The sequence below is a fragment of the Vulpes lagopus genome, chromosome 6 (assembly GCF_018345385.1).
Source record: "Vulpes lagopus strain Blue_001 chromosome 6, ASM1834538v1, whole genome shotgun sequence".
Classification (NCBI taxonomy): Eukaryota; Metazoa; Chordata; class Mammalia; order Carnivora; family Canidae; genus Vulpes; species Vulpes lagopus.
In genome coordinates this window covers 21,039,441-21,067,031 of record NC_054829.1, presented here as the reverse complement: position 1 = coordinate 21,067,031, position 27,591 = coordinate 21,039,441, and the positions used below count along the sequence as shown (strand labels likewise).

At 37.4% G+C, this 27,591-nt stretch overlaps 1 protein-coding gene across 6 annotated transcripts in view; it reads left to right on the top strand.

The window, feature by feature from the left end:
• Positions 1 to 24,444, top strand: part of NRXN3 (neurexin 3) — a 1,543,117-nt gene extending 1,518,673 nt beyond the window's left edge. For 3 of the 6 annotated variants that reach the window (XM_041758643.1, XM_041758645.1, XM_041758642.1), the window contains one exon: positions 21,550 to 24,444. In XM_041758643.1, coding sequence (XP_041614577.1) covers positions 21,550 to 21,851 — 302 coding nt within the window. In that variant the 3' untranslated portion in view covers positions 21,852 to 24,444. Of the gene's footprint in view, positions 1 to 20,925 lie in introns of all 6 variants that reach the window. The other 3 variants (XM_041758640.1, XM_041758644.1, XM_041758641.1) reach the window with 1 other exon arrangement.
• Positions 24,445 to 27,591: the final 3,147 nt, after the last annotated feature.

Genomic DNA, 27,591 nt, shown 5'->3' with positions numbered 1-27,591 from the left:
TAAATGTGATCCATGGCCATTGCTTTAATAGCCCATGCATTGCTCTCTTTGCCTTTCCCAGTTTGCTTTCTTGGAGCAACCAGTTCTTTGTGTAAGACTAGCGGGTCAGGCCTGAGAGTTTCTCGTTGAAACTCTTTCCAGTTGACATAGGATGCACGTTTAGGTTGTTAAAACCAAGAGCCCTTCTTCAGCTAGGAAATGGTACACTTTCACCGTCAAGCCTGGCTCATGAGAACATTCCACCCACTATTCCGGACAACAAATAAAACCAGCCCAAATAACAGAAAGTTACCTGTGGTGCTTCCTGACTCCACTTTTCAAAATCTATGTAGCTTTCTTTTATTTGGCCACCATTATAATATGAGCTAACCAACAGAGAAAGAGCTGCTTGTAGCTTTAGAATGCAGGTGGATAATTATTTCCATGCTCTCAAAACACCTTGAGTTGAGAGCTCCAGATAACTTCAAATATCTAAACATTAGCACAGTACAAAAGATAGATGTAGAGCAGTAAAAGTCAGCTGTGCCCAACACTTTCTTCTAAAAGCTCGAGTTGCTAGATTGAAAATTTGTGTCTATGCAGTAGCAAAAAAAAAAAAAAAAAAAAAAATCCCAGATCCATTAGCTCCTATGTTGTCTCTTTTGGTCTATTGTTCTTTTGTTGTCTGATTTCCATAGCGGGTCTTTACAGTGGCTAATTTACACAGTGGGCATCAACTTTCAAACCTTAATCCTTAGATTACTTAACTCCCCTCTGTTTCCACTCAGTGTCCCATGCATCCAAGATAATACTCTTAGCATCCTCCCCTAGGATGTTGTCATCTCACAGCAAGAAACACAGAAATTATTTCCCCTTCTAGGAAGGGGACCCACTAAGGACCCACTAAGGAAGGGGTGTTGTGAAGTGGTTATGTAATTATGTAATTGACTTTTGATTCTTAAGAGATAAGGAACGTAAGACGTGCACTTCCATTATGTAATGACATAGTGTTAAGTGAATGGTAACCCCAGTCAATTAAAAAATATTTGTGAAATGATCATACTTTGGAACAGTTTTGAGCTCTGTCAGCAAGAGCCCTTAACTTCCTTAAGTCATTGGTTCTCTCAAAAGATCATCTTATCCAATCCTTATATTTTACAGGCAATAATTCTCTGGAGCATAGAGAATTTAAGTCACTTACTTGAAGTTACATAATCAGTAAATAAGATTGTCTCCACGTCCTGCCTCATAAAGTGATATCTCCTCTAGGAAAATCAAGAGAGCTTACTTTCTTGAAGTTTTGCTTGTTAGTAGGATGTATAACCTAGGGAAAAGACCCAGCAGCATCTGATTTTACTCATCTCCCTGATTTCTCCGGAAGCATACTAGATAGCTATTCCCATCTCTTTCTCTATCGTGGCTTTATTCTTTAGGTCACTAATAGTGAACACCATTGCTTTACAAAGTTATTCTTTGCACCACTAATAGTTCTTTGATTCTTTGCACTAATAATAGTACAAGTTACTCTCTAGAGACTTCTACATACTTAAGTCCTTGCTTTTAGATTTTTTTTTCCTTCTAAAGAAATGTCTTAAGGACTTGGTTAATCAAAGCTCTTCAAATATGAAGGCTGTTTAGAAGTTAAAATGCAGACATCCTCTAACACCTAAGCTCTGCATCCAGTATCTTTGTGTCTTGATTTATGCCCGTTAGCCAGATCCACAGGATATGTTGGGAAATGCCTTTTTATTTTGCAGTAATTACTTATTGGGTACTTATCCTGTGCCATTCTCATGTGATTTCTCTTTCACTATCTTTACCCATCTGGTCAACACTGCCCACAAACTGAAGGATCAGTGACCAAAGACAGTTGTACACTGTGTGTTCCTGTCATGTCCAAATCTTAGCTGTACTCAACAAGACCAAAAAGAAGAAAACCCAGAGAGAATAGGGTTTATTCAGAGTAGTTACAAATGCTATTCATAAGTACAAAGGTAACTTGATTGGGGTTGTTGCATATGGCTTTGCAGACTCCAGGGGATACTATTTACATAGACTCTGAGAGGAACCACATCCCCTAGAGTTGTATAAAGAAATAGCCCTAACCTTCAAGCAGACAGAAGCATGGAACAAAACAGTAGGTTCTCCTGTTTTTTGTTGAATATTTTCCAGGAAACAAGACATACCCTCACATGCAAGGAAAATTTGGGTTGAGCCAAAACAAATATAAAAACAGAACAGGTATGAAGTTTTTATGATACTGTACCAGCCCTAGGCCTTAACTCAATGTGTATTTCAATTGCCTAGTGTTTTGCCTATTGGCCCTTCAAGCAAGAAAGAGTGGTGATGAGTTACCACTATCAAAAATCTCTGCTTAATCATCCAAAATAACAAGGATTTTCTTAGTTCATTGTTTGCAAGGGCTAATATGTTTCGTATTGTATAACGTATCATTAAAAATCGGCTTTTTTTTTTTTCAACAAAGGGATCCACGTGAGCCTAGCTCTACACCAGGTGATTTTGCAAAGACAATACTTCGTACTTACTGAGTTTTAAGTTTCAGCTTACAATACTATCCATCTATCTGAAAAAAACAAATATGACCTTCTGACAAATAGCATTGGAGGAAAAATAACTATAGATTAATACTATGAAACAGGAATAAAATTAATGCACAAACGTTCCAATGGAGTCACTGCATGTGAGCACATTAAACTTCTACATGAAGACAGAGATTATATGTGGGTTTCAAGGTTTCAGCATGCTGGCTTTTTTAATTAAATGTGGTACAATCACTAAAAGTAAAACCTTTAATGTTTCTCAAATCTTTTAAGATATTTCATATGGTCATCGCATATGGTGTGAAAACTTAAAAATCAAGTAACATCCATCTGAAACAGCACAAGCAAAATATATCATTATCTGTTTACTAATACCATGACGAAATAGTATGGGAGCCCACATTGAAAAAATGTGACATCGTCTAGAGGAGATATTGAAAGTGATCAAGTGGTCACTGGCCCTTCCTTCCATTTTCAGAGCTGCTTGTAACTCTTACTTTGTAATCCTCATCTGCAGCCATACTAGTGTCAAATCCTTGTCCTAACACACCATTTTTCTCTAATACACGTAGTAGGCTCCCTGGTTCTGAAAGGACACAGTAGGAAGCCAATTCTGGTGTCTTCTGGCCTGCCTGAGACTGTGCTAGTAGCATCTGCCCATTCAATGAATACAGAGAAAGCCATTTTTATTCACTCTGCGATGATTAGTAGAGCCTTCCAGTTTGAGGTTAAAATGTAGAATAAAATAATAGGGTATGAAAAAAGAACAATGTGGTATGCCTGAGTGGCTCAGCAGTTGAGCTTGCCTTTGGCTCAGGGAATGATCCTAGATTTGCAGGATCAAGTCCCACATAGGACTCTGCATGGAGACTGCTTCTCCTCCCTCTGCTTATGTCTCTGCCTCTCTTTCTGTGTCTTTCATGAATGAATGAATGAATGAATGAATGAATAAATAAATAAATAAATAAACAAACAAATCTTTTAAAAAAAGAACAATGTGATGATCTCCTCCAACAATTGACTTATGATACTTCAAAAAAAAATTTCTGTAGAGTCAATGATGAATTAGGATATTATATGAAAGAAAATGACATGGGACAGAGATATTCAGGGAGCACTTGTAATTTAACAACTCAGGCAAATAGCAAAGGAATCAAATAATTTAGACTACTTTGTTTTTGATAGGTACTTCAAATATCTATCATGTTACTTTTAGAATAGAAAGAACATCCAAAACATTTATTGTGTGGTCCTAAAATCCATGTATTAGAAACTGTTAGGTAGCTTTGGATGTGCCAGTAAGATAGTTTATTACTCTCTTAACATTTCTGGCAATATATGTATATGTTTGTATGTATTTTTAAAAATGTCTGTATATGTAATGTCTCCTTTGATTGATTCAACATCCAGTGAAGTTTATCTCCATTTTATGAATAAGAGTTTATGGCTTACTCAAGGTCACTGAAGTTGGATCACAGCTGGGATTTAGTTCACTACAAGTTCAACCTGATTTTGCAGAAGAGCCCCTTGGGAAAATGAAAATATTCAGACACACCTGCCATCCTGCCCCCACTACCCCAGTAGAGTGATTTAGTAGGTCTGCCTTAGGTGACCTGGGGTTGTGAAAAAACAGAACCAAAAAATGAACATACAAAACCCAAACAACAGCGACAAAGAAACCCTCATAGCCCCTCTGAATATCTCATTGTGTAGTAATAATTTCAAAGTCAAAGGAGTTTGAAATAAATCTATAGGGGCAACCTGGGTGGCTCAGCGGTTTAGCACTGCCTTCAGCATCCTGGAGACTCGAGTCTCACGTCAGGCTCCCTACACAGAGCCTGCTTCTCCCTCTGCCTGTGTCTCTGCCTCTTTCTTTCTCTCTCTGTGTCTCTCATGAATAAATAAAATCTTAAAAAAAAATAAAGAAAGAAATCTGTAGAGCTCCTAGGATCTCCTATAGAAGTTGCTTTTGTGCCTAAAGAGTAGCTTGCTTGTAATTTCCCATTCTCACTGAGAACCAAATATTAACAAACTTCTGTTTAAGGATTGCATTGTGGTTTAATGTAAAAAAATATAGGATTGGGTTCGTGCATGCTTATTCAACTTTCTAGTTGTAAAACTTTGGGCACATTAACCTCTTTCAGCCCAAGTTTACTGATATCTCCCTCTCTCTGCCTCCCACCCCCCACTAGTGTGCTCTGTCTTACTCTCTGTCTCTCTCTCTCTCAAATAAATAAATTTAAAAATATATTTTTAAAAAAGAATCCTGGTCATAATGACAGAGTAAATGTGCCTTTGTGAACAACAGAAGCAAAATAAACCTTCTTAAATAATTTATTACTCTATAAACACAATCATAAAGTGTCAGGGTACCAGTTCAAGAGAAAGGTCCCACTGCTGCCAGATTCTGCTGTCAGTGGCTGCAGGGCCACAGGAGGCAAAGATAACCAAATACATTTTTACTACCCTGGTCACCATTCCTCCTACTGATAATTTGTTTGGCTCCTTCTTTGCTATTGCCTAAAGACAAGCATCAAAGTTTGGCAGCTGTAGGTCTGAATATTCTGTTTATTTTATCTTTAGCTTTCACAACTGCAAAGGAAAGCCTGAGTTTTTAATAAACATCCCAGCTCTGGTTTATGAAAGGGAGAATGAGTTAGATAGTGATGTATTTTTTCAGAAGCCTTCTTAAGGCAGCTGTGGATGAGAAGGTCCAATTTGCATTGGAACTGCTAACTAGAACTCAGGGAAATCCCATCTGGTTTAGAGAAGAGTAAAATAAAACAAAATAGAGAATGCAGTGCCTCAATACTCAGTTTACAAAATATTTACTCAATGCCTGCCCTCAGAAATGATGTCACTGAGTGAAATCATTCAGCAGTAATTTCCTGAGCTCTTACTATATGTCCAGCTCTGCTCCAAGTATAGTGGAGAACAAGACAAAGTCTCTGTTCTCATAGAGTTTATTATCCATTGAGAGAGAACTGGACATAAATGAATGTGTAAGAGTCAGCTATGTAGAGAATCAAGATCAGTTAGTGAGCAGGTTGCTACTTTACTAGGGAATTTACAGAAGAACTCTCTGAAGAATAAAATTAGGGGAGAGACCCAAATCAATGGAAGAACCTAGCAAGACAGAGAGCAAGGAAAGGAGTGTTCCTAGAAGGAAAGCTAGAGAAGTATAGCTAGAGTCTGAGACATCCTGGGTCAGCGGAGCTATAGGGGATCTGTAGGAGATGAGATGGGAGTCACAGTAAGCAGCTGGCAGATCACAGGGTACTTTCACAGTAGGTCAGGGTCCAGAGTTTAGGTTAGAGGATGTCTTTAAATATTTTAAGCAAGAAACTGACTTGATCTGATTTATATTGTATATATATATATATATGTATATATATATATATATATAGTATACTTTCGAAAGCAGTTTGGCTCATTATGGAGAATGGATTTGGGGAAGTGAATAGTGAAGGTGGGAAAATCAGTTGGGAGGCTACTACAGACTTGAAGCAAGGAATTATGGTGATTTATGTGCTGGCATAGATAATGGCATTGGAAAAAGTAGACATGTGAAGAATTTGTTGCCAGAGTAGAGCCACTAAAACTTCCTGGTACGCTGGATATGTGGAGGTGAGACAGGGTAGGGGCCCAAGTAGATGACTAATTAGGGGTTTGTACATCTGAGTCAGACCAAAGAGATGGGAAATCCAAGGGGAGTTGCAAGGTTAAGAGCCAAATAAAATCCAAAGTTCTGTTTAAGCCTTTTTGCATTTGAGAAGCCTCTTAGATATTGAAGTGGAAATGTTGAGTAGGCAGTTGGAGATGAGGAACTGGAATTCTGAGGATGGGTAGAGGAGATCTGGAAATCAGTCATATAGATGATAGGCATGCATAGCCAAGAGGCTAGATGGGATCATCAAAAAAATTAAGACAGCCTAGGGCCATGCCTGGGGCCATCCAAGAGACAGCGAGATGAGGCAGGAAGTAAGGAAGTAAGGAGGAATCTCAGGCTATTCAAGCAATTGGAACAAGACATTTCAGACAGGGCTTTCATTTTTCTGACTGGCACACAGGTGACTTTTTATGTTGATAAAATGAGTATTTTATATTACCAACTATCTTGGATTTTAATAGTATTACAAGGGCATAATCATTCGCAAATAACGAGCTTTATGCACAAATTACCCCTAAGAGTCTACCTGGAGGCAAGGCAAGGAGCAGGGTAACTGTGGCTAAGTTCATGGCTTTGAGGTCTATTTCTACTGCTCTTTCTCATTGTTTCACTTTATATTCCTTCTTGATTAAAGAAACTAGTGCCAGCAAAGATAGCTTTTTTGAATCCCACCCACTTCACAATGCAGACTTCCAAGAGTTGCAAGCTGTTCTATTTTTGTAATTTAATTCAACACATATGCACGGAAGACCTATGGTATGTCCTGCTCTATGCTAGACAGATTAAAAAACACAAAATAAGCATATAGATTCAGCTTGTGAATCAGGGAACTTTTAATATCCTGAGTGAAGAAAGCCTTATTTGCACTGATACCTGATTAAAACAAAATTAAAAGAATAGTAATTCCTGGGATCCCTGGGTGGCGCAGCGGTTTGGCGCCTGCCTTTGGCCCAGGGTGCGATCCTGGAGACCCGGGATCGAATCCCACATCAGGCTCCCGGTGCATGGAGCCTGCTTCTCCCTCCGCCTGTGTCTCTGCCTCTCTCTCTCTCTCTCTCTGTGACTATCATAAATAAATAAATAAATAAATAAATAAATAAATAAATAAATAAAAAGAATAGTAATTCCTGAAAATTTCTTTTTTTTTTTTTTCCTGAAAATTTCTTAATGGAGTTTTCCTTTTGTATATCTTAGTGTATTAATGCTTTGGGTAGGAAGGAGCTAAAATACTATCAGGACCCTCTGTTCCCTCATGTCTTCATCTTACCCCACAGTTCTGATGTCTATTGAGATAAGTGTTTCCAAGGAATTTCAGGAGTTGGAGTGAAGAGCAAGTGACTCAAGTGACATGGTTTGCTAGAGGACAAGAGCTCACCTCCAGGTCTGTGCTCCTGCCACTAAATAAATAGGTTCTTATGAAAATGCATTTAAATAAGAGCTCTTCAAGAGTAACTCTAGCCCACACAAAGAGTAAAATAAAGTAATTATGAAATTACATACAGAAATTATGAAAATTCACTGGTACAAGATGAACTAAGAAAGCGTTAGAAACTTAGCATTATTAGAAGGTTAGGGACAGAGCTTCAACAGAAGTGGTAATCATAGATATTCAGGTTAGGGTTTTGGATTGAGGTTGTCTGGTTGGTGCTGAAGCAGACACTCCAAGGATCACACTTGGAGTAGCACTGACCTCAACTGTCTGGGATTCAGCCTCCTCTGTTGAATATGAAACCCTAATTTTAGGGGCACCTGGGAAGCTCAGTGGTTGAGTGTCTGTCTTTGGCTCAGGTTGTGATCCCAGGGTCCTGGGATCGAGTCCACATCAGGCTCTCTGCAGGGAGCCTACTTCTCCCTCTGCCTATGTCTCTGCCTCTCTCATGAATAAATAAATAAAATCCTAAAAAAAAAAAAAAAAACCCTAATTTTATAACAATGCTATAGTATCAGCTTTGAAAACAAAAGTAACAAATATTTGGAAAGCTCTTAGAATTTATTAGCACTTTGACGTTAGAAATCGCATGAGTCGGGGATCCCTGGGTGGCGCAGCGGTTTGGCGCCTGCCTTTGGCCCAGGGCGCAATCCTGGAGACCCGGGATCGAATCCCACATCGGGCTCCCAGTGCATGGAGCCTGCTTCTCCCTCTGCCTGTGTTTCTGCCTCTCTATCTCTCTCTCTCTCTCTGTGCGACTATCATAAATAAAAATTTAAAAAAAAAAAAAAAAGAAAAAAGAAATCGCATGAGTCATAAAGCCTATCCTGTGAGGTGGGTTAATTGAGTAGACATCATAATATCCATATTATACATGAGGAAACTAATTCAGGGAGGTTAAATGACTTGTTAAGATTCTTAACAAGCTAGTATAGTGGTCACTACTACATCCATCCAGGACTGGACCTTGGGTCTCCTGACTCTAAAATTTCTATCTCATATATTAAATACCAGGCACAAAGCAAGCCATGATAATAATGCATGATTTTAATGCTTTTATGGAAGCCATAGCCTAGTGCAGGGGCAAAAAAAAAAAAAAAAAAGCGTAATTAAATATATTAACCAATTTACTCACTCATTAGTTCAGTCAATAAATGTTTGGTTTTTAGTATTCTAGTTAGTAAGCAAATAAAGACAAAAAGACTTCATATTTGTACTAAAGTTCTTGTAGCCTAGTTGAGACTAAGAAGAAAACAAATTGAATACAATGGAGTATTGGAGTCAGCAGAAATCTGTGTAGGGCATAGTAGGTTCACAAACAAGAATGGAGATGGGGGGACTGAATTAAGGCACAAGTTAAGGATTACGTGAGTATAGGGAAAGAAATCATTAATTTAAGGTCCTTTCACAATAAATGTTCTATCCTACTGGTTTTAAATTATAATGCTACCCATTGTAATGTTATATCCATTCTTATCTACTCGAGTATGAAAAATTACCCTAAACTGAGAAGCAGATCATTAATACAGAAATACAGTTCTGAGTCTTGGGCTTGATGATGTCCTGGACTATCTTGTCCATCTTGGAAGCTTAATTATCTATCTCCCTATCTCCCTAATTTTCCTGTCTCCCCATATCTATCTACTATAACAACATGTGGAAATTGAGTTTGGGAACAGATAGTACATGACTTTTTACTTTGGGCATTTTTGTTCACCATTATAAAGAAAATACGAAACTGCTTATTTAGAAACATATACCATGTATGAAGCAGGTTTCTTTACCCCTTCTCTGAGCATCACTCATTTCTGAGGAAGAGGTTGCAAGAAGGCAGAGTATATGCAAGGTTCATTTTTTAACACATATGGCAGCCATTCCCATATTTCTGGATTCCATATGCATTCTTAAAGGCCAAACCATGATTCAGAACTGAGACAATGGTTCTCCCAGAAGAATCCTTCCCTTCTTCCCATAGACACATAAGCAATCAGTGAAATGTTTTTGTCTCTATCACTGGGGGGGACAGATGGGGAGATGTACCTCATAGATCTAATGCAAAAACCTTGAAAATCCTCAGTAGATATTTGTTCTCCATACTTCTCTCTTAGCCTGCCCTACTTAGAATGGTTCAAGTGTCTCCCTGGAATTGCACTCAGACTCCCAGAAAGGTTTACTCTTCCTTCCTCTCTTCACTATTTTCCCTCAGAAATTTAAAATATTTGCAGTTATACAAAGTAGTTCATTCAGGCCTTTCTCTTGGACCTTACCTGTACACCCTGAAGACAATGCCTCTTAGCAAGCAGGATCCACTCTCCCAAAGAGGCAGGTCTACCACTTGAGTTACTTCAGTATGTCTTTGGAGTGTATCAAACACAACTCCAAACAATTTAGAAACTTACTTTTCTTTGAAACAAGTGCACTCCTCAAGATGAATTCTGACCAGTGTAATTCTATCGTACTGCATTTGATGTTTTTAAAAGTTTGACTTGACATTTAGACAGTGTTATTTGGATATGGTGGGATTAAAAAAATGGTTGCATGAAAATATGCTGTTTTAAGTCAAACTATTGTATTATTTGTTCTCAATGGCAAGCATAACTCTAAATTATTCTTAAACACCCACCAAGTAGAAGCATAGGTACAGAACCATGTAGTTACTGTAGTTACTACAGTTAGATTAATAAAACCTAACACAGATAGCTGATAAAAGATTAAAATAAAGCTGGGATATTACTTTGTATCTACATTAGAAATCAAACAAGCTTATATATGTAACTGATGGCTAACATATTATGAAAATGTATATGCACTATATTTAGTCAGTGTTGGCTTCATTTAAAACTATGGCTTCCATGGGTTTAAAAATACATATTTTATTTGCAAAGTGACAACCATTCATTTTGCTATGTTCAGTTGTTTAAACCAGTGATTTCTATAATGTAAGTGACATCCTACTTGTATGAGTTTTAAAACAGGTTACTTTGAAATCGGTAAATTACTCAATAAAAACTTAGGAGACCGAATTTGATGATCTGTCTTCCTCAAAACACCTCTTAACGCCTCTTACTATCCAAGAGTATGTATATACTGGAAGTATCTTATTATTTAAGTCTCATACTTAGGCCAGTTATGTTTCTTCCTTTAAAAAATTATCTATGAAACAAAAAAAAACAGCCCACCTGAGTATTACCAAAACTAACTTTGTTCTATAGAAGTCATTTGATGCCTTGTGAGGCCGTATGAACATTTGTAGGATCTTCTTATACCATACAATTCAATGTTAAAAGTATAATTATTCAAAAAAAAAATCAGTGGCAACAAGGGTTTTTCGTTTCCTATATTGAGATTCTTTTCCTCCTTCTAAAACCTCCTAGCTACCCTTTGTGAAGTTCCTACAATAATGATTAACATTATTAAACCAGAGACTAAAAATCTTGGTACGGACTGACCCATGGGGACACGTTACTATAATTATTTTAAAATAAAATAATAAAAGGGGCGTCCCATAGGGGGCCAAAGTCTGACTCATCCTCACAATGTATTTCTTTTTTGTTAAAGTCACCCAGAAAAGTTCTTAGGAGTGACTAGGATCGTGTCAGAACCAGGTGTTCTCAAGTGTCTTACCTTTGTGGTTTGCCTACCTGGGTTTCCGAGTCCTTGGTTGGACATTAATGTTCCCACAGGAATAAAGTATTGATTATAACTCTTAGGATCTCTTCCAGTAGAGGCTGAGGCCATTTCTAAAAACACACGTGCACGCATGCATGCACACACATACATTCACACTTATTCTCCTCCTCTCCCTCTCTTTTCCATTTTTCTCAATATAGATTGGACTGAACATTTGTTTCCCACATGAAGAACTGGTATAGTTTCCCCCAATGTCCTTGGAGTAAACCATGCTCATTTCCCGACTATCCTGTACTTTACAGATACTGACATTGTATCACTGTGTTCTTTGGAGTGGAGAGGGATTTTGCCCCATTACTAATCAATCAATCTATCTATCTATCTATCTATTATCTATCTATCTATCTATCTATCTATCTATCTATCTATCTATCTATCATCTTATCATCTATCTGCTATTCCATTTATCAGGTTCATTTTATGAATACCTTATTGTCACTTATGGTACTCTGTCAATTTGACAAAACCACGGAAAACTCATATGGAACAATGGAATTATAACCTCTCTATGACTTACAAAGTATGCCTTCCAAGTCTGTGAATGAATATGGGATAAGTTTTCTAGAGCAGAACCCATGAACCCATGTATATTTTTACCTCAGTTCTTGCCACTACAGGCTCTACAGGCCTCAACATGCATACACATGTGCACATCCCTTCCTTGTTGTAATTGGCAGGAAGCCTTGGGATGTCCTTTGCCCCTACTGGAAAAGCATGAAAAACTAAGTCCAGTACCTTCCTCCCACCCCCAAATCAGTTTTGTCTTCCTGACCTCTCCCCAACCCTAGCTTGCTGTTCTGTTTTTCTATTTTCCCTAAATGCAACTTACTTTAAGCATGTATTAATTTGGTTATCATTCCTACAGTTAAAGGATAATAGAAGATTACCCATTTGTCAGTCTTAGCCACTTTCTTCTCTTTCAAATGTCTACTTATGACGTACATCCAGACTGCACGCCCTTTTTATTTTTTTTTAAAGAAGCAAAACCAAAAAACAAAAAATTTTAAGAAAATGCAAAATTTCTTTTTAAAGAAAATGCAAAATTTGTTTTCAATTTTGGCTATCACCAAAGGGGAATCAACAAGCCAGAACACAAAAAGCAAAAAAAAAAAAAAAAAAGTGTCCCCTGACTGCTCTGTCTGTGCCTCCTCAGCGTGTGCATCTGGTTGTTCATCTCTGAAAGTGTGTGAAATACTTTTTTTCTTTAAAAATTTTTTTGTTCTTTTCTCCCTTTTTGTTTGGGAATTATTAAGTGCTTTTTGTATTATATCTATCTATATATATCAATATGTTTCTTTTAATTGCTAGATCTTTAACTTTAGATTTGGTTTTATCCAAAATTATGAGAAAAAAAGAGTTATGAATTGTTTTCTGCAATTTTTCCCTACTCCCTCTTTAAATGTGGAACAACTTCAGCTGCAGTATCTCCACATCCACATCTTTGAAATTAGTGCCTTCTCTTTGGGAATCCCATGCACCATGGGTGGCAGGGGGAAAATGGATGACGTCATTTAAACAGAACCATTGCTCTATAGGGAAGTGATTAGTTTCCCAGCAGGCGGGCTCCCTATAAGGTTTTGCCTTTCCATCAGCTCTGCAAGTCTCTAACCACCACCCTCAACTCTAGATGGGGCTGTGTGGCTGCCGGTGAAGTTGTTCAACTTGAATGCATAAATCTAGTCTCCTTGTTTTTGCTTTTAATCTTTTGATCATTATTAATAGTATTATTATTTTATGTATCTCGGCTACTTTTAGTAGGAAAAAAAGTTTAACTGTTTTTATTATTTGAAACTCTTTAATGAAAATGTAATGATTTTTGGAGTAATTGCATGTTGAAGAAGTTGCAGCTTAGGGTGTGTGAGATTGTGTTAGAGTTCTGTTCTTTATTTCTGTAGATGGGCATGTGTAGGCTCATTTGTTTTTGTATATTGCCCATCCCTTCCTTACAGCCAGAAGCTCTAATGCAGCTAGATCACTCCGTGCCGCCCTTACATGGACATGGCGACTCACTTACACATTCACCCCCATCATCTTCATCTCTTGTGTAGTACACTCATAAATACAACCCTCCCCTCTCTGCATCTTTCCTTCCCATTCCCCCCCTTCTTTAGCATTGTTCAAATATATGTGCTGTCATCCATCCCCTTAAATTTAAGAAATCTAAAACTTGTCAAAAAGACAAAAATATTTAAAAATTAAATATATATCTGAGAACCTATATTAGTGCAGAAGTTCATTCAAAATCCTCCAGATTCAAGATTTTTTTAAAGGCAAATTCTAAAAGTAAACAGGTTTTTTTTTTTTTTAATTTTTTAAATCATTGCAATCGGAATTATTTTGAATTCAAAATCGATGCTCTCCTAAGCCCCTCAAAGTAAAACTTTGTTGAAGTGCAGATTTTTTTTTTCTTTTCATGTTATGTGGTGTGGATGTATGTGTTGTTGCCTCCCTGTATCATCCTCTGTTGTAAATTATTATATTTGAAAAATTAGACATTTTGCTCAAAAGTTTTTTAAGAAATGACAACAAAAAAAAGCAAGTTACAAGAATGTGGCAATTCTATTTGTCCAAGAGCATTCTTACACAACTTTCTTTTGTAAATTTTTCTTTCATGCCAAAAAACATGCGGGCAATTTGTTGATGTAAGTTGACTATAAATTAATACGGTATGCTTTTTTCACTTAAGTTATTTTATCTATATGGAAATAATGTCTTTCTTTGTTTTCCAAAAACAGCCTCTATTTTTTTATTTGCTTTTACTTTTTTTTTTCCTGTCATTATACTGTGAATGCCTTGTTGATGTTATTTGCTTTCCTTTCCTCTAGCTTACTTTGGCCTTGATGTTGGTTTTATTTTCTACTGTATGATTTTGAAATAGTATTAAATATTTTATTTTCTTTGTGTCTCTCTGCTTAATTTTCACTGTTGTGTTCTGTGCTGAATTGCTTCTAATGATCAATGTGAACTCTACAGTTGGTAGAAGGGGGTAAGTTGTTCTTACCATCCAAAGGAAGCCTAGCCTCTTTGCCTGAACCAACCTTAATGCCTTGAAAGTCATGGTAGGCTTTGCAGTGGGATATTAAATTGGTTATAGCCAATGGGAGGCCTGGGCACCCCCCAGAAGAAAATGAGTTACCTCCAAGTATTGTCATAATGCATCCTCATTTAATTCCTTAGAAAGCACTCAGGGAAATCAGTCTTATCATATTTTCCTTCAGCAAAGGGAAATTAAGATACTCTCAAGTGACTATGGTAGAGTTTGGTTATCCAGGATTATGCCACCACCATCACTGCCGACTACAAAATCAATTCTATAAATAATGAAGGTATCGAGAGTCCCAGGTGTTCTGAGTATGTTCCTATAATAATGATGCCTTCCAATGTATAGAACTTACTACTGGTGAAAGCACACACATATACACAGAAGGTACACAATTCTCTCTCCCCTCTCCTTCCCTGACTCTTTCTCTCTCTGTTTCTCTCTATCTCTTTCTCTCTCCCCATCTTCTCTTTCTCTCTCCCTCTTCCTTGCCTCTCTCTCTAAATCTATCCCTCCTCCCCTTTTGCCTTTCTATTAATAGTTGCTATTTATTTCCTGGATTTAATCAAGTGAACTTTAGGAGGATCCTAAGGATTCTTCTACCAAGAAGCAACATGATATTTTCACATCTAAAGTTGTATTTAGGAAATCTTTCATGTAGGTAGGTACTGCCTTAGAGGTGAAAATATCCTTTGACTTTAAAGGTATTTGGATTAATGTTGCTTTATGCACTTTGGAAACAAGATCAGTAAGAAGTGCTATACAGTTTTTAAATAAAGAGGTTGTTTCACTTTAATTTCATGCATTGTGTTATCTGAAACTGTTATAGAAATAATCAGATTGAATGGTGGTTAACAGACATGTTTGCAACCTAGCAGCTTTAATGAATGGGCTTCCTCTGCCTCAGTTCATGTGATTCTATATTGTTTCATGTGTTAGATGATATTTTGGGTTTAAAACCAAGAACTTACTAAATGGGGTGTTATTTTGTCTAATAGAATTGATTTTTGTGAGGAAGCTATCCATAGGTCAACTTAATAAAAGGTTAATTTTGTTTTAAAAAGATAAAAGCTCTTTGAAATCTTATAAGTCATTCTTTTAAAATAACCTGAATCATCTAGATCCTGTATTATTATACTTGTACCTTAGCATGAGGTTACTACGTTAAAAAATGGTCAGAAGAAAGTAATGAATGGTTTCAGTGTTTACAGACCCAAAATGTTAATAGAAATAATACTAGTAATTAGCATTTTTGAATAACACTGGGTTCTGTGCTAAATACTTAATATGCTTTACAATTAACATTAACATGTATTAAATGATTATTCACACTGGCGGTTTGAGATGGACTACGTTATTACTTCTATTTTACAAAAAGTTTAAGAATTTTTTGCCAAACTCCTAGGGCTAGTAAGCCACAGAGGTGTGATGCTAACCTGGAGTTTGAGTGACTCCAGAGGCAAAGCTCTTAACCAATAGGCAAATGAAAAATCCCACTGGACATTCCTTATTTTACAAGGTAAAATGATACCAAGTGTCTTTGTACCATCTTATTGGGCGTATGTTAGAAAATAGAACCTGAAGCTTTTCAGAATCAATTCCATTTCAGACAAACTAGGGAAAACATGTCCTACCTAAAGATTCGCATCTTATTAAAATGTAAGTGAAGCCCCTTTGAGACACTTGAGTTTTTCTGGAGTCTTCTCCCCAGGTACTTGCCATATTTGTCCATGGCTATTTTTTCTGAAGGTGGAGAGGAATTGCAAGCTTCAGGATATTTATGTGCTACAAGTACACACTGCTTTGGCACCAAACAACTAAATGAATATCATTCAACCACTAATTTAGAAGGGGGAAGGATGCTTTTTCTGTATTATGTGAATTTCTCAGCAGAGAATTAGAAAAAATGCAAATGAGAGGTAAAGGACCTAAATATACATAAAATAAATTCAAGGAATTGGAGAATGGCGTCCTCTCTCAGTCTGGCTCTTTAGTGTCATTGTTTTGGTATTTTTGTGACTTCTTAGACTCAAATATATCCAGAGAGGCAAAGGTTGGAGCCACATTGAAATTTTGTGCTGCTCTTGTTTTTTTTTTTTTTTTTTTTTCAGATGACCTACTACATTCACCATTACCTGCAACATTCTCACAGTTCAGAAAAGTTCTATTAAATTTTTAATACACTGTCTTTTTCGATGGCAGAGAGCCCCTTTTGCTGGATATCAGCCCTAGACACATGAATTATATATCTATAAATACACTCATAAAGCAAAAAAGCAGGGCAGCCTTCAGGGCTAAAATAGACCTTTTATATCCCTAGTGATCTCTCTAGTTTAAAGAAAAGCACAACCCTGTCAAAAAGGGGTATATATTCCTGATTTAAAATGCTAACGTTAAGGAATAAAGATAGTTCTTATTCCGAGCCAAAGAAAAATTCTGGGGATGGAATAGGAAATTAGGGTGTTGATAGCCTGCAGGGTTTCTGCCTGTAGCCCCTTATGATTTTAGGCTTCTTGCGTTTGTGAATACTTTTATAAGCCTAGACATCTGGTAGATCCCTGACTCCATAGTCTTTGGGCATTGAAAAAAAGTATCAGCTGCTGCTCTAGCATTTCTGAGGATAATCACTTTGGATTAAAACAAATAAACATAAAATCTTAAATAGCTTTCCACAATCTAAGTTATTTCTCTTAAGGATCTAATTTTGAGAGAAATGTACCCCTCATCTCAAAGGATGTGTGCCCTTGGACTCCCTAGGACACTATAAGCATCCTAAATCTTAAAGATGGGAGTTGATATTAAAATTGATTATACATGCCAACTCACACACACCTCTCCCAGGCACCTTGCACATTTACAGTTCTTCAAAATTTTCTATCTAATTTTCACTGCAATTCCCATTCATAATAGTTTCCATATCCTAATTGACTTCCTTTTAAACTGAAGACATTCTTCCAATTTCTTGAGATACCAAGAAAGGGGGTTTGAGATGGACTATGATAATCCATGAAAGCTTTTCTCCCATTTCATTGATGAACCTACCACCAAAATTGGGGCTCACTTTCCCTGACAGGGGGCATCATTTATCATTTTTTATTACTGCTGCCAAGATTAATAACAAAACGGCAAAGCAAATTGAAGATTAGTAATCTGGGCAGATTCTTTGACTTCAACTCTGAAATAGCATACCCACCATTTTAATTTTAAAATAAGCTCTTCTCATTTCACTTAAGGGCTCACCAACCTTTTAGAAGCTCTTTATAAGTTGGCAAGCTTTAGGACTCTCTTTCCATTTCATTGTGAAAATGGTTTTACTCATTTTTTTTCAATCCAAGAGAGATTAAAAGGTATTGAATTGAGAAGTGAACAGCAAAGGAAAGTGGGGGCAATTCAACTGCAGAGTGAGCAATTTGTGGATTTTGTAGACTTTTTACAACAAAGACACTGCAGAAGTTTTAGCTAGGTTTGAAAAAAGAGGGAGGAAAAGGAGGCAAATTTAAGACTCCAGTTGGGTGTCACAGATGGTACACTAAAATTGCAAATGAATGCCACTCTGTAATCATGAAGGCAGTAATCTTAATCTCACTTAAAGGGACACCAGCACCCTACTTAACAATTTGCCTTTATATTTAAGTGTTCTGTACCAGGCTTTTGCCTTTTTGCAGATTGGTTATTCTTTGTCCTTTATCTCAGTTTCCTGTCTACTTAATATACGTGGAGTAGATTTTTATCATTGGAGCAGATGACTCTCAGGGCTTGTGCCAGAAAAGAATACACAAACTAAACCTTTATTCTAGGTGAGATGGGTTAAAAAAAAATCCTGTCTTGTTCTCTGAAGGAAAATAAAGTCATCCCTGAGTAATCTCTAGAGGACCTTCAAACAAATTGCATTGGCCTTCTCTTCTCTTCTCTTCTCACTGCTCTTCTCGTACCTAAGTACTTAAACACTGCTTTTTTTCATGGGTCTCCTTAAATATAAAACTTGGGACCACCACCACCTCCTCCCCATGGAAGAATAAAGAGAAAAGTCAACTCAGGCTTAGTTTTAGGAACGACTTACCTTTAGGGAACTGTGCTTCAAATCCCACTTATAAAAGCTAGCAAAAGTTGTAAATTATACATTAAATATGTTGCAAGATATATGTATTATATATGTTCACAATGTAAAAAAAAAAAAAAAAAGTCATGCTGGTCCAGTAAAGCAAGTCTGAAGCTTGACAAAACTGCAAAGATCATTTCACTCAAGAGTTTGAAACTCTAAGCACTAGAAAAGCACTATGCTTGGGGTTAGGGCATAGCCCAAAATATCCTCTTGAAATGTTCAGAAGTGTTCATGTTTTATTTCTCTACATATGGTAACATTATCAGGTGGGACGAAGATGATTGTATGATCCCTTCCAAATGATACACATTATGTACATTATTGCCACCCTCCCCAACTCCATTTCTCTCTACATAACACAATGTTATTGGCTAGTTAACTGTGGAGTAAAGCTTCTGACATGAGTACAAAGGGTTCTTCTCAGGTGCTTTGAAGGTAGGCAACATCTTTTCTCTCAGGGGGCCATTCTCTCAGCTTACAGAAAGCTGAGCTGGGGAGTTCTCTTTTGTGAGTCAGTCTTTGTAGGACGAACCCAGAAAAACCATGTAAGCTCCAAGACTCGTCCACCTAGAACTTTGCAGTATTGAGTCACATGTCTGTCTTTGCCACCAATAAGGGGCACCAGGGCAAAAGTCACATCTGACTTTTCACACACTTTTGACTATATGATAGTAGATCTTCAAATACCAATCATCCCATCAGGGCACTTACTGTGGAGGGCAGAACTGACAAGAATATCATACCTGGCTGAATGCTTAATGACCCAGTTCAGAAGTAATATCATATTAGCAACTCAACTGTCTAACTGGGACAGGGAAACATCATACCATCCCTGCTAGAGGATTAAAAAAAAAAAGAAAGAAACAGCTGCATTGGAATAAATTCAACGAGGAGACATGAACTGTGACTTCTGGAGATTCCAGAGATTCTTTGTTTGAAAAATAACATTGTGAAGAGACAGAGAAGAGAACTTGATTATCTTGCTTGCATACATGAGTAATAAACGTGGCACTACAATTTGGTAATATCCACCATAGAATATTTATGGTACCCATGATTTACAAGGCACTGTGATTTACTGAACCATTCTGAACTTTCTTTCCTGACCTAGTCCACATGTTCAGAAGTGTGATAATTAAGTTCTATGGATAAACCAATTTATTTTTCCCACTGTAGATAGGAATTGCTGATTTTATTTTTCTTTAAAGATTTTATTTAAAAAAAAGATTTTATTTATTTATTTGAGGGAAAGACAGAGCAGGGAGGGGCAGTGAAGGAGGGGAAGAAGGACAAGTAGACTCCCTGCTGAGCTGAGCCAGGAATCCTTTGGGGCTCCCTCTCACAACCCTGAGATCATGACCTGAGCCAAAATAAAGAGTGAGATGGTTAACCGAGCCATCCAGGCACCCCAGGAATCTCTGATTTTAAAATCTCAGTTTGCAGGCACCTGGGTGGCTCAGTGGTTGACCATCTATCTGCCTATGGCTCAGTTCGTGATCCCAGGGTCCCGTGATCAGTTCCTGCATCAGGCTCCCCACAGGGAGCCTGCTTCTCCCTCTGCCTATGTCTCTGCCTCTCTCTCTCTCTCTGTGTGTCTCTCATGAATAAATAAATAAAGATCTAAAAAAAAAAAGCCACCTCCGTTTGCTATCTCTACATTTCTGAGTCTAAGTTTTCCGTAAAGCATGGATACCTAGTCTGAGTATTTTTAAAATTTAGTGTCCAACTCAGCATATATTGCATATAGCATAAAAGCAATGCATAAACATGAGATCAATGCAAGGCCAGTTGTCACTTAATAGATGAGAATTTCTGGAAAGGCACAAAAAGGGTTAGATGAACCTTTTTAACCTTTCCTGAGTTCCCCTCACTTAGCATATAGTAAATGAAGACTGAACTTGATAAATGTTAAATAAAAGGTAATAGCTTAAAATGCTAAAGACAAGGTCTCTTATGTTTACTGATCTTGATCTCTGTAACATGGAGAATGCATCATGGTCATCCTCATGGGAGCAAGTAAGTAGAAATCCAAGAAGGCAACAAAGAAATGGTAGGGCTCACAGATTAATCACATGCATGAGTACATGTACACACACACACACACACACACACACACAATTTTGATAGCCAGTTTTTACAACAGTAACATGGAATGTCATTATCTCATAAGCAGATCCTGGAAACAGCCTACTTGAATTCTATCTAAATAATTACTTGGGAGTATCTTTAAAAACCTAAGGATTTCCGATTTTGGTGGCAAGAGGCATATAATGGGCTCTAAATCAGTTTAGGATGGTTAGGCTGCAACAAGAAAGGATCCATGTGCGGACCCGGGTCACTTTATTATAATTTCTGATGCCTAAAACATGAGGTGCAGTCACTGAGAAAATGACTATGAATTGTGTCTATCTACAAAAATACTAATTCTGTTTTTCTTTTTCTTTTCAATCCCAGGAGGTGAATTAGTTATCCCTCTTCTTGTAGAAGACCCTTTAGCTACCCCTCCTATTGCTACTCGTGCACCTTCCATTACACTCCCCCCTACCTTTCGCCCCCTCCTCACCATTATTGAGACCACCAAAGATTCCCTGTCCATGACCTCTGAGGCGGGGTTACCTTGCTTGTCGGACCAAGGCAGCGATGGTTGTGATGATGATGGCTTGGTGATATCTGGGTATGGCTCAGGGGAAACCTTTGACTCTAACCTGCCCCCTACTGATGATGAAGATTTTTACACCACCTTCTCCTTGGTAACAGATAAGAGTCTTTCCACTTCAATCTTCGAAGGTGGCTACAAAGCACATGCGCCCAAGTGGGAATCCAAGGACTTTAGACCTAACAAAGTCTCCGAAACTAGTAGGACTACTACCACATCTTTGTCCCCTGAGCTGATCCGCTTCACAGCTTCCTCCTCGTCTGGGATGGTGCCCAAATTGCCAGCTGGCAAAATGAATAACCGTGATCTCAAACCCCAGCCTGATCTAGTCTTGCTTCCGTTGCCCACTGCCTATGAGCTAGACAGCACCAAACTGAAGAGCCCACTAATTACTTCCCCCATGTTCCGTAATGTGCCCACAGCAAACCCCACGGAGCCGGGAGTCAGACGGGTTCCGGGGGCCTCAGAGGTGATCCGGGAGTCGAGCAGTACAACAGGGATGGTCGTCGGCATTGTGGCTGCTGCTGCCCTCTGCATCTTGATCCTCCTGTACGCGATGTACAAGTACAGGAACAGGGACGAGGGGTCCTATCAAGTGGACGAGACGCGGAACTACATCAGCAACTCGGCCCAGAGCAACGGCACGCTCATCAAGGAGAAGCAGCAGAGCTCGAAGAGCGGCCACAAGAAGCAGAAAAACAAGGACAAGGAGTATTATGTGTAAAAAACAAAAAAACAAAAAACAAAAAAAAACAAAACAAAAAAAAGAACACGACACCGCTAACAATCATGCGAGTTTGTGACACAGAATTATTTATATGTGAATCTATTACACGCGCTTGGAAAAGGAGATGCCACAGGTGTCAGAACTGTCATCACTACGAGATGGGGTGTACCAGGACTACGGTGGGGAAAAACCATCTTTAAGAGGACACGCGCGCGCACGCACAAAGATGTACCTACCTGTAGAGTTCAGCTACGGCTGCTTTGACTTCAGTCATCGCTCGGAGACAGGACATTCTCTCTGCCCTGCTGTATCATAAAGCACACACTTTGCGCTCTGGAGCAAGCAGTTGGCTCCCCCACTTTCGCGGACTTGGAAGCTTCCTTCTCTTGAGGACTTTTCACCCAAGGTAGAAGACTTCATGGCTTACTTGTCCCATAACTCCAAGTGAGTCTGTAATGATCTTTGTGAAGCTTGACTGTAACAATGTTCTCTCTCTCTTTTATTTTTTTTTTCCTTTTTTTTTCTTTTGGTTTAATTATGTAAAAAACAAAAAAAAAACAAAAAAAAATTTAAAAAAAATTAAAAACAAACAAACAAACAAAAAAAAAAACCCACCCTTATCTGGTTTTGGCCAGTGTACATGTAACTTTTCAAGATCTGAGGGGAAAAAAATGGCTTTTGGGTTTTTGTTTATTTTTTTGAGAATGACTGGACATAATGAAGAAGAAAAAACAAACAAACAAAAAACTCAGAAAATGAAAGTAAGAGAGACTATTGCCATATGAACTCAAAAAGCTACCATGGTGTTCACTCTACATATCAGGTTGTGGTATTTCTAGAATCTGTTGTTTGTTTCCTATACGATGCTTTGCTGAACACATAGCAAAATCACATGATGGATGATAGCATTGATTTGAAAAGGTGGTCCCTCAGGATCTAATTTCAGAATTTGCCACCCAAACCCTGAACAGATGGGTTTAGGGCTGGTTATATCAGAGCTATTGGCTTTACTTAACAATATTGTTCCTGTTCATTAGCCCAGCCAAATTGTGGTGAAGGAGAAAGCCCCACAAACTAAAACACAGCCTTTCCTAGGGAAGGTGAAGAGGGGGTGGGCTGGATCTGTGACTGATTGAAATGCATGTAAATGTAAAAGACAAGACAATACTGTAAGTCTGTTAAAGAATCAAAACAGACAGTAGGGGAGTTCAACGTGTGATGGAACCACAAAAGGTCACACAAGCCAAACACGGCATGACAGAGTGCAAAATACATAGTTCTTCCCCCGCCCCCAACATGATGTTTTTCATAGTGGTTTAATTTTGTAGCCTGACACTTATGGATAACTCTGTCCTTCCATTTGCTCACATGTCCCTTCACCCATCTTTTCTAAAAACAAATAAATAAATAATAAATGAATAAAGCTGCTGTGACACACAAAAAAAGGAATTTAATAGTATAATATATATATAAATAAATATATATACAGATATATTTATCATGGTATGTTTGATGGGATGACTGAAACAGGAAAACTGTTAAAGTCTTGAAGTGGAATGAGAATGTTGTTTTAAAAGAAAATAACAAAACAACAAAAAAGTAAACCTTAAAATGTGAAGAAAGTGTGAGTTTTAGTTTTGTCACAGTTAACTGTGTCAAAGAGAATAAACAATCTTCTCAGATTTTGTTTACATATTTTACTACATTTTTGCTGGTATAATTCCTTAGCCACCTATGTACATACTGCTTTAAGAACTGTTCTTTCCTTTATATTGGTTTGTTTCTGTTTGTTGGGTTTATATTCCAGTTGTCTGTCTTTTCTTTTTGAAAAGAGGAAACAATGTACAGAATAACTAACTGGTTGTGTGGCCATAGCGATCCAAAAAGCAAGAGACAAAGCAAGACAAATATTCACACAAAAATGAAGTACGTCTTCTGGAGGGTCCGATATATACAATTTCTTTTGTACAGATGAAAACCAATCAGCTGTTTAGATTTAGAAATCTACTCTTGCTGGTCTTTGTAAGTTGCATGAATATTTGAGAAATATCTTAAAACACGAGGCAAAAAGTGCAATCTAAACGATGGTAGCCTTTACTAATGTATATGGAAAGGTGTTCCTCATTACCTGATATTTAAATGTGTTACAATTTTTGGATTTTTTTTGTTGTTGTCATTAAAAAAGACAGGATTATAAAGAGATATCAAAGCACGATTTTAGATAACTTACATGGCCCAACCTATATGAAGTTGATTATATCTCGATGTCTGTAAAAGATTGCTGTTTTTGGAGTCTTGAGGTCTTGTGAACTGATTTCCTGCTTTCTTTCTTTACATTTTTTTTTATTTGAGTAAAAATACATTTGTTATATTCCTTTTAGTGTAAGTTTCTATTTGGACAATTTTATGGGAACATGTGCATTCTGTATGTGAGCTTCTATCATATTCCTGTTGTTTTATGAGCAGACTCTTAAGGAATTTATTTTATGATGTTGTGAAGTTACTGCTTTTTTCTTTTTCCTTTCTCTTTTATTTCATATTTGCATTTTCGTTCAAGGATATGCTTAGCAATAAAATGTTCTTCCCAAAACCTTGTATGATGATGCATTGTTATTTTCTAAACACTTGGTAAAAGATCTTGCACTGGAGCTAAACATGTCCTATCTTATTAAAAGCCACGTAAGCTAGGACCAGGTGAAATAAAATATTCTAACCAGTTACTAGTTACTTATATAAACTTATCAAAAGTGGCATATTTATGGGCTAAACAAGTATTGTCTGTCAACTGAGGCATTGTTATTTAGATTGCTATGATAAGGTAAGCAGGAGGTAAAACATTTCCGAACAGGTAAGACGACAGAACCATTGCATTCTGGGAAAGATTATTGGATACTATATATCTTTTTAAATGTTTGATAACTTTTAAGTATTTGCTGCAAGTCAACAAACTTTGAACCTTTTTCTAGAACCTTGTTTGTATAATGCCTTAAATCCTGGAAAGCTTTAGATGCTTTCTCTCCAAGTTTCCTGGCATATTGAATTAAAAAACAAACAACAAAAAAAAGAAAGTCCCACTAAATCCAAAATCAAAATATAAATGAATGCTTACATTTTAACAACTTCTGGATTTTCGTATTATAAAATTCTGCAAACATTCATTACTGTTGGCACCTTCCTCATATATCAGGTGTCCTTGATTTGCTGGTTCCCTACGCACATGGTTACTTTGCCAATTGGATAATCCATCATGATATTCTACATTTTTCACCATGATCCTGACATGTCAGTTAACTGAACTGGTGTACATTATCCATAGATAGGTTATCAGTTCTCAAAGAGAAAAGCAAATTTAGTTAACCCTGTTCCTTCAGATTTCATCAGTGGAATGGTTATGCTATTGGCTCTCATGCGAATGGAAAAAAAAAAAAAAGGCTCAATAATGTCAAACTATGGGAAGTTCCTTTTTTTGCCGCCTGTCTCAGATAATTTGTGTAAATTAAAGCAATCATTGATCAATCCCCATAACGTGCCAGATACCATGTTAAGTGTTTTGGATCTGTATAGTGCCTTTATCCCTGAGTGGTAGATAGTATTTTCCTCATCTTAAAGATGAAGAAACAAAGACACAAAGAGCGTAATGACAACTTAGCAAATACATTTCTAATCATGTTAGAAGTCAGGCCTTGCTGTCATGGAGGTCAGAGGGATGTCATGGATTGGGTAGAGTCACTGAGACCAAACAGGGTGGGGTTGGAACCCCACCCAGCCAGACTCTCACCATATATAGGCAAATTCACAGTTTCTGAAATTTGGCTTCCTTACATACATACATACATACATGACACCTCAATGACCTTGCCTTGCAAGATAGTTTGGGGGAAAAAGTGAAATAAAGTGTTTTAATTGGATTGGTACAGAGTAAGTGCTCAAAGCAGTTATGCTCCTTTACTTTGGGTCCTCTGCTATTCTGTATACAATAGCTGCCTTCTAGAATTAGAGATCCTGCACTAAATTCTATGCAATAAAAATATTCAATTGTTGTCAGTGTTGACAAGTCACAACTTGTTGTAATAACAAAACTAATCTTTTTCTAGTCCTGTACTTTGATTGTGGGCATGACTGCAGCTAGTAAATATGTGGCATTGAAATATGGTAGCATACATCTGTCTGAGAGCAAATGGCCAGAAGTTGGGGTATGTAGCGGGAGTCTAGATTTGAGAAATTTGCCAAAGAAATTGAGAAATTTGAGAAATTTCCAAATAATGGTTATGTAGCAGGTTTCATCAAGATCTAAGTGGCATTTGCTCAGAAGTATTGGTTAAAGTTCATCAGCAGAAATCCTTTTACATGATCTTTCCATGAAGAAGTGTTGAGACTACATCATCTCTTTCCATGTGTTTAACTTTGGCTATCTGGAAAGTTGGAATCTGAAGCTTAGTTAAGATCTTGGATCTGAATCCTTAGTCTATCCTTTACTAGCTGTGAAACTTTGAGTAAGGTGTACAGTGACTCTAGCCTCATCTGTTAAATTGAATGATATTGTCTTCCTCTTAGTGCTATTCTATATGAGCTGATATAAGTATGAATATAAGTGCCTGGTTATAAACAGAGTGTCTGGCCTGTGGCCCTCAAACAATAATGGCTAATATTGCCTTGGATATTGGGTATTATCCTAGAAAAAAGAAGCCAAACTTCCTTCTAAAAATTTAGAAAGGATACATATTGGAGAGCCCCAGAGCAATCACTTTACTCTGTCATCTAAAATCATAATCATAATAGTTGGGACTCCTGGGTGGCTCAGTTGTTGAGCATCTGCCTTCAGCTCAGGGCATGATCCCAGATTCCGGGATCAATCAACTCCTTCAGAGTAGGGTGCATGAGAAAAATTCAAATGGTAGCCTGTTCCATCCCTCATAGGACAGTCTTGCATCCCTTCCAAATTAGAGTTATCATTGCCTTAGACACCCTTTCAAAACTCTATATTGGCTAGTATATAGTCCAAAAACCACTTTAAGCAATTACTCTTTTGATAATTCAACCAATACTTGCTGAGCACTTCTGTGCCATCCAATCTACTATTGGCTTTTGTTACTTTGTTTCAATGAAGGCAGATAATGGATATAGGCCTTTTGTCTGGTATAGAGCCCAGTAGGCCAAAATTCTCTTCACCTTATTCAAGTTGAAGTTTGATCTTTCTCCAAAGATATTCAAGCCCTGTACTTGTCCCAGTTCAATTAAAGTCTTGATGATTCTGTTTGAAATTGGTTTATTAATGTATTTGTTGGACATTGACTAAATGATTACTACATCTTAAATTGAGAGATTTAAGAATGAGTTTACAACATACTAAAGGAATACAAATAATGATACTACAGTGACTACAAATTAGCTGTCAAAAAAGTACAAACTATATTCTTTGGGGGGATTCAGAAGAAATTACATAAGTGAGGGCTTCAGAGCAGAGGTGATTCATTAGATAAAACTTGAAAAAACTGATAAGCAGAGCTTATCAGGGCTATATGTCATTCCAAGCAAAGCACTGAAATGGAAGCAAGTAAGATCAAAACCATAATTTGGATGGATCACAGATTGTGTAGAAAGTGGATTATGGATGTATGGCTCAGAAGTTTTTTGGAATTTTGTCAATGAAAAGAAAGAATAATAGGAGAATATTGAGAGGTTCTCGAGGTCAAGGGCTAGTTTGTCATTGAGTTCAGAGAACACAGGCATGTTTGAA